The sequence below is a fragment of the Pistacia vera genome, unplaced genomic scaffold, assembly GCF_008641045.1.
Source record: "Pistacia vera cultivar Batoury unplaced genomic scaffold, PisVer_v2 Contig133, whole genome shotgun sequence".
Taxonomy (NCBI): Eukaryota; Viridiplantae; Streptophyta; class Magnoliopsida; order Sapindales; family Anacardiaceae; genus Pistacia; species Pistacia vera.
The window spans coordinates 890,531-907,807 of record NW_022195391.1 but is presented as its reverse complement, the minus strand read 5'-3'; the positions used below and the strand labels follow the sequence as shown (position 1 = coordinate 907,807).

At 33.0% G+C, this 17,277-nt stretch overlaps 1 protein-coding gene and 1 pseudogene across 1 annotated transcript; both read right to left on the bottom strand.

Moving 5' to 3' along the window:
- Window positions 1-11,009: 11,009 nt before the first annotated feature.
- LOC116122267 (LRR receptor-like serine/threonine-protein kinase) lies at window positions 11,010-12,868 on the bottom strand. The gene has a single exon (XM_031408143.1). It carries the CDS (start codon window positions 12,866-12,868, stop codon window positions 11,051-11,053), a length of 1,818 nt encoding a protein of 605 aa, XP_031264003.1. The 3' UTR covers window positions 11,010-11,050.
- Window positions 12,869-15,556: 2,688 nt separating this feature from the next.
- On the bottom strand, window positions 15,557-16,788 carry LOC116122319 (annotated as a pseudogene).
- Window positions 16,789-17,277: the final 489 nt, after the last annotated feature.

Below are 17,277 nucleotides of genomic sequence, written 5' to 3'. Positions count from 1 at the left end.
CTAAGTATAATGAACTCAAAAACCAAGAGTGTAATTTCAACCATAACGATGTGAATAACCAATCCGTGTGTAGACCGACAAAACACGGTTTATATTTTGTGGGTAAAAAAAAAAAAAAAAAAAAAAAAAAAAAAAAAAAAAAAAAAAAAAAAAAAAAAAAAAAAAAAAAAATCTTTTAAAAAAGGTGGTATGGATCCATACATCTCTAGACCCTGTTTTCGATCCGTACTCGCTCGGTATCAAGCCCCATTAAATTTTGGCGGGTAGGGCAGGTATAACCCAGCGGTACCCGTGAAAAAACAAATTTCAAATTTATAAATCTTATTTGTACAAATAAATTATAGTATTATATATACCAAGGGAAAGTCTTTTTCTTTGATAAATTCTCTTAAGAGTTTTATACACTGGGATGTTTGAAGCAAGATAAGTTAATTAAGCGTTTTATGTGCTGCTAACCCCATACTAAATGTAAATAAGACCCGTAGTATTTCCTAAATCTCCTACAATTTTAAATATTCAATGTAGATAGAATTTGGTATAACTTTTGATTTGTTATATTATTGGTTATAAAAATTGAGCTGTGTTCAAATAAAATTCATATATGGGCAAGTTGTGGAATTTTTCAGATTATCTTGTATTAATTGTAACCTTATAATTTACAAATCTTTATTTTAGTTGTTTAATATATTTAATAATTTTCCCTATTAATAGCATAGCAATTGGTAGTCCTCAATATAAGGACCGACTCAGGCCCAGTTCATCGCAAATGGCCCAACTTTTGTGACAATTTAATTGATGAGAGATGAGTTGGGTTTGGTGGTCAAATTTTGTTGAATTTGGGACGATTTGATTGTGAGGGTGTGATTGTAACAAATGAAATTGTAATGGTAATGCTCAAGTGTAGTATTGTGCCCAGTAAAAAATTCACCAATCTTCAGTCACATACAACTTTGTCTCCTTTCGGTGGTGTAAATTACTGATTTTATAGCTAATGAACTGAAAGTCATTTGATTGAGACACGTCATTTTATCATTTAAATTTCTTCACTTTTTATTATCACTATATCCAATTTTCATTGTTGTCCTTGTGAATCGTCATTTCAGTACTATTTTCCTTTATTTTTATGTCTGTTTTTTTGAATGATAAGAGATACGTTTCTGGTAGTGGAATCAGGACCGGACCCCAACCCCTTTGGAGTGCAGCCTCAATGTTCAGGAAAAAAACAATTTTTTATAAAAAATTCATGCTAGAACTTGCTCTTTGGGATTATGCTGTCTTACTAGTTGACTATTTATGTCCTTCTTTCTTTTATTAAGTCTATATCATATGTCACACACAATCTTACTATTAACTGTAATTTTTTATTATTGACATGTCCTTCACGTCTTTCATCCTTCATCTAATTAATTACTTCGCGCAGACACGATTCCTCTACTATTAAAAGATTTTATGGCGATAACTACGCCCTTTATTTATATCAATAAAATTAATAATTTATACAATTACTAATATCTACTTAATACTTATCATTATCTTTTCCTATTTTAATAAATTTCAAAGACTTATGTTATATATTTTCACATCTATACCTCTAATTAGCAATCCGTGACTAGTTTAAAAAAAAAAATCGGTTATATTCAATTTTGAATATGTCCCAAAATTGAACTTGATCGCGTAAGCAAAGTTGTTACTATTAAGTTTTTTAAAGAACTTATCATGCTAAAACATTACTTTATAAAAGTGCATACAACTCAACTCATTTATCCATTCGATCCTGTGCTCTTTCTCCTTCCAATTTCATCACAAATTTTCATCCTGACAATTCCACGAACACCACTTGGGTAAAGAGAAAACGTGAATTGAAACCAAATTAGGTCAAGATTTAGTGTTAGGGTTTTTTTTAGCTCTTTCCCATTTAAGATGTTTTTCACACCCCACATTTTTTTGTGTGTTTCCTTATTGAATTGAATGGATGTTATTTTCAATACATCTGTTTACAGGTTTTGGCTTCCTCATAAGTTTATTCAAGTAGGGAAGTATTGTTTTATTGCATTAGTTCTTTTCAGTTTTTTGATATTGCATTAATCTTCCTTTGCTCAAGTTTGATGATTTTTTTAAAGTTTCCACTAGTTAATTGCAAACATGGAGCACAAAACCTCCCATTGGGCCAAAAGTCCTAGGTCTGCATAGTGGGGAATGTGCAATCATTAACCTTCTAATTAGAAGTTGAAACTTAAATAACCTAGGAGTTTTACAATAAATTCCACCATAAATAATGGTGCCCAAAAAGCCAATCGTGTGTGCACAACCACAAGTAAATAACATACATTTTTAAATGATATGTTGATTTCTATTTCTAAATAGGTTTATAACTAGTTAAAATTGAATATAAACTAATGATATATGAAATATGATATGGTGTTTGCAAGAATCTATTTGATTTTGTATATTGCATTACGAACCAGACCTGTGGTATGACAGAACTGTATAGAAGGAATTTTGAATAGAAAGAAGAAGAGAAAAAGTCTCTTAGTAAAAGAGTGACCGTTGCACGTGTAAGTGCTGAGCTAGAAAAAACAAAGGCATAATGCAGTTCTCAGAATGTGTTTTCTAAATTTCCTCCTCATTTTCGCCTTTTTTCCTCTCGCTTCAACATCGCCTAATTCATCACTTTATTACCAAAAACATCTATATTGACGTCCTCTCCAAGCCTTACCGGAAGCAATAGCATTTTGTAGTGTTGATAAATAAATAATCTCACAAGGTCCGTTTAGGGCTGTCTCACCTCAGATACCTTTATGACCCTAGAGCAGCATTACTTAATTTGAGGCCGTTTAATAATATAAGCACCTATATTAAAGTTTATTTAAATTTATTTTCTTGCTTTTTGATACAATCACTAACTAAATTTTATATCTCAAGTTTAGCTACACCAATCTTTTTCAATTGATAATATAGTCAAATTAGCTAATCTTTCTTGTGACATAGTTGAACGTAAATAAGATTTTATTTAACTTTACACTTTTGAAAAACGTTTCTTTCTGTTGACGCTAAGCAAGGGAATAGTTACTATGTATTCCTATAAGCTAGTTCATACCTTGTGAAACATAATTCACATTTTTTATAAAATCTAGTATCCGAAGCGTGTTTTAGTTTCGCATGTTTTTTCATATTCTTTTAAAACTTAGTTTCTGAATATAATCTAACCATCAATATCAGAGACGTTGTCACGTTTTAAAACGTTTTAAGATTTAACCAATTTTTCTTCAAATATCATCATCCAGCAATTTTTAAACTGTTTCTATATTATAAGGAACCAAAATTAATCCTATTCTTTTCAATTGTTTTTAAAACCTACTTTGTATTGGGAATACAGATCACTACATATGTGAAATATTTATTTCTAAAAGCTCTTCACATACAAGTTTCATCTCTTCCGTGTTCTATCTCATCAATTGTGTTTTTTTGTTTTCTTCTTCTCTTTCGTGTTTGAGCGGGTTTTTCACAAATTTGATTCTATATTCTTTGCTTCTATAACATCCCTCTAGCAGAAATCATAGCGAAATTAAACCCAATTTCTTCTCTATATTTTTTCAAAAATGCAACATACCTTTCTCAAGCTGATTTGTTTGCAACACATGTCCTCTTTTTAGATTGCAAATATTTACCTAACTGTAAATGTAACACAACTGCAAATAACATTTTCCTACCAATATCAGCCCTAATATAAATGTAAAAAATTTTCAATCTTATATGTTACTCTAAAGAAATAGCTTACTTTTTTTTTTAAGATCTTCACTAGTTTTCGCTAATTTTATAAACATCCTCTTATTTGTGGAGCTTGAAATTTTATTTGCTTTAAACCCTTGGGTTCAACAATACTTTCCCAATGTAAATTTGTGAATGGATGGCTCAAGTGTCAATTAGAAATACATGATCTTCTCTGTTCATTTTCCATCATTTTGTATAAATGAAAATATGAGTATTTTTTTCTTGTGTCACCTACTCGACAAAAATGTAATAACATGGTAGCACGTAAATTAGTCTATCACAAATAACTAAATTACAGACTGTAACACCACATGGTGTATAAAATTGCTCTAGAATTTATATCTAATAATCTTTTTACCAACACCACGGTTTTGTGTTGCCTTTCATATTAGACCATATATCATATCCCTTGTCTTTTGCACATTATTTTATATCAAGTTTAAAGATTTTTTAGTATATTGTGATGTACAGTAAAAAGACCCTTTACCAGAGTAGTCATCCACTTTATAAAATCTATTAAGGTACTTTTCTATTTTTAAATTGGCTTTGTTTAAAATATCTACACTCTTAATATAAGTGACATTTGTTTTTCATGTGACTTATATTTGGTTACAATCAGTATAACTGAAACATATTTGATTCTTTGATTTTTTTTTTTTTTTTTTTAATAATGATATTTCTATTTTCTAATGGTAAAATATTACAAACTCATTTTTGTATATTATGACCAGAGATAATGATATTGACATTTCTCCATTTTGAACTACGTCTAAGGTGTTTCTCTTTTTTCGTGTCTTGTTTTTTCATTATTAAATCAAACTCAACAATCATTTTTCAACTTATTCAGAAAAATTTCATATTTTTTTTTCGATAATCTTCTCATTTGTACCCACGAATTGTCATTATTTTTTAAAGATTTGTTTATAATCGCTCTATATTCTTGACATACATTACTTCTTCCAATGCTCTTTTCTCTTATTTATTTTCTCTTGTAAAAATTTATCAATTGTTTTTTTGTTTTTTAAAGCAATCTCATCTCAACATCACCCAATGTTCACTATTATGGCATTTTCATTGCTTGTTTCCTAACTTTTAAAAGCTTGACACTAACATTTTTTCCAGTCTCCAAACACCCTTCACTTGCTAATTGAATTGCATTTGATTTTAAACTAATATTTACAACAAAAACAAAATACTTTATCTAATCTTTTTGAATATACTGCCATTTTCTATCATGTTTTCTCTCATTTGGTAATTTTCTCGAATATAATGATTGTAAAAAAGCGTCTAGAATTTTTATCTCTTGGAAATCTAAACCTTGTCTATGGATATTTCTCACTAATAAACACATAAGCTTATGTCTCAATATTTCATGTACCGATTACTAAAATATTTTTAATAGTTTTTTTTCTCTTTATCATTAATATTTTCATTCTTAATCGATGAAATTTTTCTTTTTCTAAATTTCATGATATTCTTCACTAGTAATTTGATGATTTGAATTGTTATCTATAAAATTTCTCCACAACTCCAATTGATTTTTCTTTAAATCCTTCATTTGGTTTTTTCAACATTTGGTGTTTTCTATTAAATAACAATCTATCAAGTGTACCTTTTTAGGATTGATTAGTTCTTCTATCCTTTTTTTTTCCTCATTTTTCAATCCAGTTCATACTTCATAGTAGACATTTTTATTCAAAGAATAAATTAACTAGGCCCTTAATATATTTTGCTAAAATAAAATAATCATAAAAATTAAGAGCGAACTTTAGGTACCTGATTTATGCTCCTTATTTTGCTTTTTTGCTGTGTTGAACTGAAAATCTTATATTATTACCCGCAAAAAATAATAATGTAATCACAACATTCCCCTTGATCAAATATAAAGTAAAATGAGTTGAGAACTCGCTAATAGAATATGATTTAGAGTCCTTTATATTACCCTACATAAAACAATCAATTTAAATCACACATTCACTTGAAAATTTCGTCTATAAAGATAAGAAAACTGAGAACAAGAGATGAGAATTGAGACTTGAGAGTAAATGATTTGAGAGAGTAACAAAAAATGAGAACCACTAGATTTTTCAGAAAATGAGAGATAATCGGATAATGAATTGATATAAGAGGTTGTCATTGGTTTTGGGAGAGAGAGGAATTGTGATTTGACATTTAAAGATTGCACAAGCAAGGTGTCTCAACCGCCCGCAAAATTTGAGGCTGACAATGTGTTCTAAAGCTTACAGATTTAGCGCCGAAAGGTCTTAGGATTGCAGGAATTTGGAAATATTAGTAAACAACTCAACACAAGTTATGAACACATGTACCCCATTACCCGTCTAAATGATATTCAAGGCCTACTTATAGCCAACGCCCTTTATGTACCCATGCCAAATCGTTTTCTATTGTCACATTCGACCAACACCACACTCGCCGGCCACCATAGCTAAACCCAAACACCCAGCCATAAAAACCAACAGCTAATATTTCAATCAACGTAACCCAGAACACCATCACATCCCGATACCCAAACACACTCCATAAACAGATTACTCAAGAAGACACGATCCCTTACCATAAAAAAATCAACTAAAACATTAAAAGAGATAAATAAACAAAAACAAAACCAATTAAATGTAAAACATCGCCCTCAACAGGTACCCTCAGAATATCCCTCAATGAGAAATCGCCGGAAAGATACATGTTGCTGAGAACGAGTTGATTTAAAAAAAAAAAAAAAAAAAACCTAACCGTAAGGATAGGATAATAATTCCAAAAACTGCATATAAAAATGTCATGTCAGGATCCAAACTTATAATTTCATAAAACTAAGACATTTATCCAGAAAATACACAACCAGAACATATTTATAGGGTGGAAGATTCAAAAGGTGTTTTACCGAATATTTCTCCATTTACATCATTACATTAAGATAAACATCGAGATGGACAATAATCATCTCCCACCTTTCGCTATGGCGTGAGCCCCCCCCTGTCCCTCTAGCATCTAGCTCCTGGTACTACCTGCAAAGCAATCAACAAGAAAGGGTGACAGTTAATCCTCATAAGGAATGCTCATTTCATTCTAGACTTGCTATTGTGACTTTATTAAACATATTGGTTAACACAATCACCTTCTCTTTTTCATCTAGGCGATCTTCCCCTTTTTTTTCTTGCTTTCATATGCTTTCCATCATTTTATCCCATGGCTAACACATCAATCAGCATAACCACTACAAATAAGATGTAACATATACACACATTTACATATCATGATAAACATCTAAATACATTAAGACGATATAAATCATCTTGATGTAATCATCATAAATCTATGTAGTGCAACTACTACTCTATAAGCATTGATAATGTGTAGCTCGATCGGATCTTTTTAGCGTCTTAACACTTATATCATCTAGCCTCAAATTTATCCTAAATACTCATATCATCAGGCTGCTTCGCGTTATTAAATCTAAAGTATATATCATCTGTCCGTCAACCGGTATATACGAGGTATGCTTACGCGATTCCCATCTATTTATATGACATTCTATCATGTCATATGCATCTCTAACATCTATGAGCATAAGTAAACATATTTTGGTAGCTTATACTTTTAATTCATCTATGGATTAATCAATCCATTTAAACAGGTCTGCTTGCTCACTACATCACTCTTAAAAAGTATTCGATCTTATGCATTTCATAATCATTAATCATGCTGACATCATGACCAGTGATATACTTTCAAAAGAATCATCTAACTAATTGGTAAACATTAGTAATGACATAATTGACAATAATACATTCATAATCAAGTCTATAGAATCATAAGAATTATCATGTAAATCAGTATAAACTTTACATAATCATTATACTTGGCCATTTTTCCATCATTTCATATGAATGGCTTTTGGCATAAACATAAAAGTTTATAGGGTTGTGTCTTACTTTTAATGCTCTCAATAATCATGCTCATTCAAATTTGATAACTCAAAGTGATGGTCGAAATACTGAAACCGATGTTGAACATAACCCCTAAGCTTACTAACTCCGAATTTTGTATCTAACTATGCCACATCATTATTGGAACAATTACCAATAGGTAACTTAGGATCAAATAAATCCTTCCCTTAAATAGTTTTATACATCTAAGAAATTCATAAATCTATTCCACCCATAATATCCATTGTATTATTATAGACATTGTAAGCTAATGACAAACAACACCTCAACCTTTTAATAGCAACCTTCAACACTATGTGGACCTCCAATCATAAGTATCCACAATCAGTCAATCCATACTTCATTTTCTTCATAAACAAATAACAAATCATAAAACAATAAATAGCACATACTTCATGTTATAATGGGGGGGGGAAATTCAAGATAATAAGTAGAATAAATGACGTTCAGCTCATTGCCTCACCTAATTCTATGCCTTAAAGCCATTAATAAGGTTCATAAAAATTTATCAAACCTTTAAAGGCAAAAAAAAAAATTACAATTCACCTAAAGTCATGGGGTTCTCTTCTTACGCTTTTTAATAGAACAATCCTCCAACAAAAATCCTTGCCTTTGTCTTTTTATACAACCTTAATAACAATTATAACATTTACCTCAAAATCTACTATCAAATCTAACCATCAAAACTAGGGTTTTAAAGATCCTTCACTAAGCACTCTTAAATGAATATCCAAGGCTCCTCATTTGTTCTCCTTGACTTAACCAATAGCAAAACTCTTTATAAACTTAGAGAACAGAAGCTTGTTTCAGGGAAGATTTTGAGAGAAATGAAGAAAGAAATGCCCTCTCCTCCCTTGCTTGAACGAATTTCATCTATTTAGGAAATAGTTTCATATTTTCCAAATTTACTATTGGCCCAATATTTAATTGTATACTATATTAGTCCTTAATCTCACAGAGGGCATTTTTGGTCATTTCAGCACTAGACATAATTATTACGATATTAATGCATTAAATCAATTTAAGGCTACTATGCCTTGCTTTTCAATGCTTTATCCATAGCAAAAATGACCATTTTGCTAATAATGCTTTTCATTATGCGAATTGCTTCATACGTTGTCAATGAAGGGTACTTTTTGCCCTTAGTTAATAGTTTTATCATTTTTACATAAAATTTAACATTAAAGGCCTATTTTGATGAGGAAACATAACTTTGACATCTTAGGGTATGAACAAAAAATCATCAACACCCAATTGAAAAAAAAAAATTGACGGGTTAGGAAGGTGGAACGTCCACTGCGGCTTGGCAACAGGGTTATGCAGTGAGGGTTTGAAGAGAGGGTTTGAGGGAGTACGACGGTGGTGCCAGGGAGTTCAATGTACACACTCAACTCGTGGAGACTGAATGGGTGCGAAATCAACAACATCCAGCCATTTTGGGGTATCAGGTTTGTGAAAACGCGTAGAAATGATAAAGTATGAATCCGATCGCTTTTGTTAAAAAAATAGACCGAAATATCACTTTAACATAGCGGCAAGCACTATGGATGGCGGTGTAAATGAGGTGAAGATGCAATGTTTCATCACATATTAGGGATTGATGGGTCGTTTTGAATTTTAGACATGTCAATGACTATTTTATCGCTAATTTAGTGTGTAAATGGAAATACGAACATGGTTTTTTGGTTTTTTTTTTTTTGTAAATTTATTTAAAAAATTTAAAATGAATTGGGCCTTTTTTGGCTTTTTGTGGACACCCTTTTGAACCATTTTAGATAAGAATTATAAAGTTTTTTGGTCCATGGTATTTCAATATAAATCTTATAAAAAAAAAAAAAAAAAAAACCACACTTAAAATAATTTGGGCTCCTTTTTTGGGGCCCCCATTCTTTTTTGGTTGGGGGGTGTGGGGTGGGGGTTGGCCTTGGGCCTCCCCATTCTATTGTTTGATTGTACCTTCTATTATTTGTCATATTTAACAATAATCTCATAAAATTGGTGAACTTCAAGTGATCTTAAAAATTCTTAATATCAAATAGCTTGTCAGAACTCATTCTAAATCTTTGTTTATAAAATCCATTTATACAACTTCTTGTTATTTATGTATGTGCACGGCAATTTACTGTAATTCTTGGCGCATTTTTGTTGGATCAGGCATTGTTCAACAAGGGAATAAGTGGAACTGATGCAGACAAGGCAGTAAAACTGGTTTTCCAGGATGCTGAATCTGATGGAGAGCAAGAATCAAAACTTGGCATGTCAAAGCATTCAATGGATCAACTTTTTGTTCAGGCCAAGAAGCAATGGCTCCGAAGTCAGGATGCACCAAAAGAAACACGTAAAACAAGGATTATTCGTTGGCTTCAGTACCGTGGTTTCAACTGGGGAATTTCTAGTTTCATATTGAAGAAGTTAGAATCTCATTACCCTACCTAGAGCACAATAAATGAATTCTCTTCGAACATGTTGTTGATGGAATGATATGATCCATAGCCCATTATCTTGAAATGTAAGTTTTTGTATGAAAAGGTTTCATTACACCCACCATTGGAACATGCTGAAATGGTCAAAAGGTTAGTTGCTGGAGCCCACAACAGAGACAAAGGTGTGTTTATAAATTATAAGTGTATGAAATGGCCAAAAGGTTTTTTATTTTATTTTTTATTTGCTACTTTTTCTTTTAACTATTTCTAACTTCGATATGTTTGTGATGCTATTTAAAAAATAGTAGACCTTAGTTACTTGTTCACGAGTAGTTTAACACAAATACTTTTTTCTAATGAACAATACTACGTATCATAAGTTTTGAAGCTCGCAATTTCTTCATCTATTATGTCATATGTCATATCCTTTTTGTAGAGAATGGATTAAAGCTGACTTAGATTAATCTGAAACTCATTTGGAGCAAATACAAACTCGTGTTCTAAATTTTTGAGTGGTTTCAGTTAAGTTTGTATAAATTTAAAAGAAGTTTATTAAAGAAATGGAATACATATATCACGTTTGTAGTTTTCTTTCTCTATCATCTAGCTTAACAATGCGTATAACTGAGTTTTTTAATGGAGTGTATTTATCTTTACATGTAAATATTTGTTGATTACATGCACGAGACTTGGAGAGGCATAAAATTTTATAAATCCTAAATAGAATACAAAAAATCAATTTTGGGTATTCAGGTTAATACATTGGGCTAAAGGTCAAGATTAATTATTGTCAAACAGTTTAAGGAATCAGAAGTCGCCCAGACTAAAGAAAGATTCTGAATATTGCCTGTTAGCTTATTGTTCCTGGCAGGGATTACATGATCAAGCTTTTTAGATTGCTACTGGACCAACAGGAATCTCACCCGAAAATTTATTGTTGTTAAAGTACAGATGAGTCAGCTTTGTGCAGTTTACAATTTCAACAGGTATTATACCTGACAACTGATTATGTGAGATATCCAATACTTTCAGCTCTTTGCAGCTTCCAATATCACCTGGAATTGCACCCACTAAACTGTTGTTCCATAATATTAGTTCCTGAAGCTTCACAAGTTTTCCAAAACTTCTCGGTATGCTGCCAATCAGAAAATTATTCGAGACATAGAAGTGTTTCAATTCTGTGCAGTTTCCAAAATCGTCAGGAATTGCACCCTCAAAGCCGTTACTCCATAAGCTTACATATTGAAGCTTTGTAAGTTTTCCAAAGCTTCTCGGTATGCTGCCAGTTAGACGATTCATTGCGATATCCAAGCTTGTCAACTCTGTGTAGTTTCCAAAATAATCAGGAATTGCACCCACTAAACTATTGTTCAATAACATTAGTTCTTGAAGCTTCACAAGGTTTCCAAAACTTCTCGGTATGCTGCCAGTCAGAGAATTATTTGTGGCATAAAATTTTTTCAACTCTGTGCAGTTTCCAAAATCGTCAGGAATTGCACCCTCAAAGCTGTTACCCCATAATCTTACATCTTGAAGCTTCTTTAGTTTTCCAAAACTTCTCGGTATGTTGCCAGTTAGAAGATTTGTTGAGACATCAATAAATATCAGCTCGCTGCAGTTTCCAATCTCTTCTGGGATATGACCTGACAGTTGTGTTTCATAAAGGGATAACTCTTGAATTCTTTTGAGCTTTCCAATTCGACTTGGGATTGGGCCAGAGATTGAAGTATTAAACAAGTACAGGGTCTGCAATTGGTTGCAATTTCCAATCTCTTCTGGGATATGACCTGATAGTTGTGTGTTAGAAAGCTCTAAATCTTGAATTTTTTTTAGCATTCCAATTTGACTTGGGATTGGGCCAGAGATTGAGGTACTATACAAGTACAAGATCTGCAACTCGCTACAGTTTCCAATCTCTTCTGGGATATGACCTGACAGTTGTGTTTCATAAAGGTGTAGCTCTTGAATTCTTTTGAGCATTCCAATTGATGAAGGAATACTTCCAGAAATGTTGTTTTCCGTGAAGCTTAAATAAACTAAGTTGGTGCAGTTTCCTATCTCCATTGGTAGTTCACCCTCTAGATAATTCCGGTCTGCCTGAAAAGTCTGTAGGTTGCTCAATTCTCCAATAGTTTTTGGAATTTTCCCATTGAGTTGATTCTCGTAGAGCATCAGATCTGAAAGGTTTGACAAGTTTCCAACGCCGAAAGGAATTTCGCCTTTAAGAAAGTTCGTGTTGAGATATAAACCTTGCAATCTATTTAGCCGGCATATTTCCTTGGGGATTTCACCTGAAAGAGAATTGTCACTGAGATCAATGAAAGTGAGCTTGTGATATTCTCCAAGTTCTTTTGGGATTGTGCCCGTGAGATTGCAAGATGATATAGTAAGATTCTTCAAGGACTTGAGAGATTGAAAATTTGAAGGCAATGGACCTTCCAATTCTACTCCTTTCAGGCTTATATTCGCCACTTCTCCCTTTGAGTTGCAGTATATCCCAAACCATTTGCATGGACTGGAGTCTGTAGAATTCCAATTTTTCAATGCATCAGTGGGGCAGCTTAAACTTTTCTTCCATGTTAAAAGAGCTTGGCCTTGTTCATCAAGAGAATAACAAGGAGAGAGCATAAGAGAGTTTATTGACAGAACCAAGGTGATGAAGGAGAAGATTTTTGGATAAAACAAGCGATTCATTACTGTTTTAGGCATTGCTTAGAGATGAGAAGAGAGGTGGTGATTTATTTTGGAATTGTGAAAGAAATACAAGGGCAAGTATTTAAAAACTCATTCCATTTCCCTGTTCCCGCACACACAAAGGACATGCTTTCCATTGTTAATTAATGCAATGTAACTTGAACAAACAATTCTTTAGGAATTTTTCAGTAAATTTTCAAATTTGACGAGAGGAATGTATGTGCTAGTTTCAGAAGTTGGTGGTGTAAATTATTGACTGTATTAGCTAATGAACTGAAAGTCTCTTTTGATTGAGACACAATCATTTTATATTATATAGTATATACCAATTTTCATTGTTATCTTTTTGAATCGTCATTTAAATATTGATACTTTATTTCTATTGTTTGTTTTTGAATGATGAAGATGTTAAGTTTCTGGTAGTGGGGAGTTGCAAATGTCATTAACCTTCTAATTAGATATTGAACTTAAACAACCCACGACTGTAAATTCCACCATAAATAATGGCGTCAAAAAGCCAATCGTGTGGAACAACGCCACAATAATAACATACATTTTAAATGATATTCTGATTTCACATTTTAAATAAGGTTTTATAATATTTAAAGTTGAATGTAATAAAGTGATGATATATCAATTACGATATGGCGATGTAAGAACCCTGTTTGAGTTTGTGTATTGCATATATATGACATGACCTTATAGGAGGAAGAAGTGTAAAGAAGGAATTTACAAAGAAAGTAGAAGAGAGAGAAGTGTTATAATATTGCATAATGCAATTCTCAGGATATGTTTTCTGAATTTTCTGTCATTTTCCCTCATTTTCTCTCGATCCAAACATCGCAAATCATCACTTAATATAAGAAAATCTTTATTGAAGTTCAGTCGAGACTTTTACGGGAAGCAATAACCATTCTGAGTGTTAATAAAATTAAATAATCTCACAATGTTCACTATAATAACCCTTTCTCGTTCTATTGTTGATTATACATTCTATTTTTGTTATATTTTACAATATCTCATAAAAATTAGATAAGCTTTATGTGATATTAAAAATTCTAAGATCAAAAGATCTTATAGAACTCAATTCTAAGTCTTTGTTTACAAAAGCCATTTATTTATGTATTTAGCATGACAATTTACTCGTAAATGGATCTCGTCTGCCAGCTAACCAATAAAGAGCTATCACGTCAGGCTTTGTGACAAAAGATTATTAGATTGAGTTGTAGACCTATCATTACTCTTAAATTAAATAACCGTATTGTGGGGGGCATTTATGTGATTAACCAAGAATCTGGACCCTATACCGATGTAACCAATTAACTTAGTTAATTACAATTTTACCCTCATCCCTAACCTCCCAACACTTTATTCATGACCCTATGAATTTCTAATTCTCATTTGCAAAATCTCACACCTAAAACACGATATCTAGCAAGGAAAACCAGTATATCCAACTATTAAGATGGTTTTTAACTTTAAATTCTTAGATTTAGCATTTTCTATAATTTTAATTCGGAAGGATTGTGTCTTTTTAGTGTGTGAACTTTTTGTTAACGTAAGGATTGTTTTAAGAATTATGAGTGAATAAATGATGTAATGTTTGTGGTAATATAGTAGATTTAGGAATGTATTATTTGGGAAACCATTGTATAGAGAAAAACCCGATAGTTGGCGTGAAGTACGATACAGGGAATTATTTACACATATTCCCCAATTTGGGTGATGTTATACACCAAGTCAAAGATTTCACACTAATAGCGTGAAAAATCACATCAACTCAATTTTTTATATTTAGATAAAAGAAGTGATAACTTAGAGTTTCAAGCATTGCTTAATGAGAATATGTAATTTGTTTTGAGATTGTGGAAGAAAATTAAGCACAACCCACTTGTGGTATTTCCACCATAAATAATGGTAATTGAAAAAGTGAAACGTGTGGCACAATGCCACAATCACCACCAAATCCATCACATATTCATGGCAGCACATTTTTTCCAATATGTAATAAAAAAATGCCACCAATCTATCATTCACATACAGCTTCTTCTCTCCTTTGGAATCTATGATCATGTAACTCTTTTTTCCGACTGTATTATTATTACCAACAAGAATGGATAAACCCGGACCTACGCCGGGTCAACGAAGATTAGGACCAGGCAGCGCATTTTTTCTACTATTTAATAAAAAAATGCCACCAATCTATCATTCACATACAACTTCTTCTCTCCTTTGGAATCCATGATCATGTAACTCTTTTTTCCGACTGTATTATTATTACCAACAAGAACGGATAAACTCGGACCTAAGCCGGGTCAACGAAATTAGGCCCAAGTTTATTTTTAAATGGTCAGCCCAGGCCCAGGTTTTCCAGGACGTCCAATCTAATGGAGAGTAAGAATCAGAACTTTGGGATGCCAAAGCCTTCAGTGTTATTTGTTCAGACCACAAAGCAATGGCTCCGAGACACGTAAATAGCCGAAAGGTTTGTCACTGGAACCCATAACTGTGCCAAGCTTCACTAGTCCCTAGCACAGTGCCGGCAAAGTACAAATGTATGAAGCCTTAGTTAGTGACAACAAAGCTTCGGGACAAGAAAAGAAGTGGCACTTGATAATATCAGCACTTTCTTTCTGCTGAATGTGGAGATCCCCATCTATTCATGTACTGCAAATTACTACTTCAATGAATGCTCCATGCTTGCTAAAGATCAAGATCCCCATCCCCATCCCCATCTATTCTTGGTATGCTGCCTGTTAGAAGGTTGATCGAGATATCCAAGTATGTCAGCTCTGTGCAGTTTCCAAGATCATCTAGAATTGCACCGTCTAAACTGTTGTTACATAATGATAGCCCTGGAATTGCACCCACTAAGCTGTCCACCCCCTCTTCCCCTTTCCTCGTAAGCCTAGAAATTGAAGCTTCACATGTTTTCGAAAGCTTCTTGGTATGCTGCCAGTTAGAAGATTCCGGGCAACATCCATTAATGTCAGCTCTGTGCAGGTTCCAATATCATCTGGAATTGTACCCATAACCTGTATCCCATAACAATAGCATTTGAAGCTTTCTGAGCACCCCAATTCACGTTAGGATTAGGCCAGAAATCAAATTCTGATACAAGAACAGGCTCTGCAACTTGCTGCAGTTTCCAATCTCTTCTGGTATATGACCTGACAGTTGTGCTGTATAAATGGCTAAGATTTGAATTCTCTTCAGCATTCCAATTGAGGAAGGAAGACTTCCAGAAATGTTGGTTTCAGCTAAGCCTAACGTAACTAAGTTGGTGCAGTTGCCTGTCTCCGTTGGTAGCTTACCCTCTAGATTATTCACACCTGCTCGAAATAATTGTAGCTTGCTCAATTTTCCAAAACTTCTTGGAATTTTCTCACTGAGTTGATTGTCATAGAGTGTCAGAAATTAAAGACTTGACAAGTTTCCAATGCCAGAAGGAATTTTGCCTTTAAGAAAGTTTGTGTTGAGATATAAGCTTTGCAATCTTTTTAGCTGGCATATTTCCTTTGGAATTTCACCTGAAAGAGAATTGTCACTGAGATCAATGAAAGTGAGGTCACCAAATTTTCCTATTTCTTTTGGAATTGTGCCGGTGAGATTGCAGGATGAGATGATGAGGATCTTCAAGGACTTGAGTGATTGAAAATTTGAAGGCACTGGACCTCCCAATTCTAGTGCTTTCAAGCTCACCTTCACCACTTCTCCGTTTGTGTTACAATGAATTACCAACCATTTGAGTCTGCAGGATTCCATGTATTTAATGCATCCGTGGGACTGTTTAAACTGTTCTTCCAAGTTAAAAGAGCTTGGCTTTGTTCATCAATACAATTACAAGTAGAAAAAAGCAGAGAGTTTATTAACAGAACCAAGGTGAAGGAGAAGATATTTGGAGAAAACAAGCGATACCTCACAGTTTCATCCATTAATGCTTAGAGATGAGAACAGGTAATTTAATTTGGGATTGTGGAAGAATATTATGCTATTTTGGATGTTCAGGTTAACACATTGGGCTCAAGGCTGAGATTAATTATTGTCAAACAGTTTTTAGAATCAGAATTCGCTGAGACTGAAGAAAGATTCCGAATATTGGCTATAGCTTATTGGTCTCGACGGGGATTACATGTCAGCTTTTTAGATTGCCACTGGACCAAAGGAATCTCACCGAAATTGATTGTTGTGCAGTTCAGATGAGTTAGCTCTGTGCAGTTTAACATTTCAACGGTATTATACCTGACAACCGATTGAAAGCTAATTAGGGTTTGAAGCTTCAAAGTTTTCCAAAACTTCTAGGCATGCTGCCAATTATAGATCCTTGAGATATCCAAGTTTGTCAACTCTGTGTAGTTGACAAAATAATCAGGAATTGCACCCACTAAACTGATGTTCCGCAATCTTAGATCCTGAAGTTTAAG

Bases quoted from the DNA above. Each gene is read 5' to 3' on its own strand.
- LOC116122267 (XM_031408143.1), bottom strand. From the start codon at position 12,868: ATGCCTAAAACAGTAATGAATCGCTTGTTTTATCCAAAAATCTTCTCC.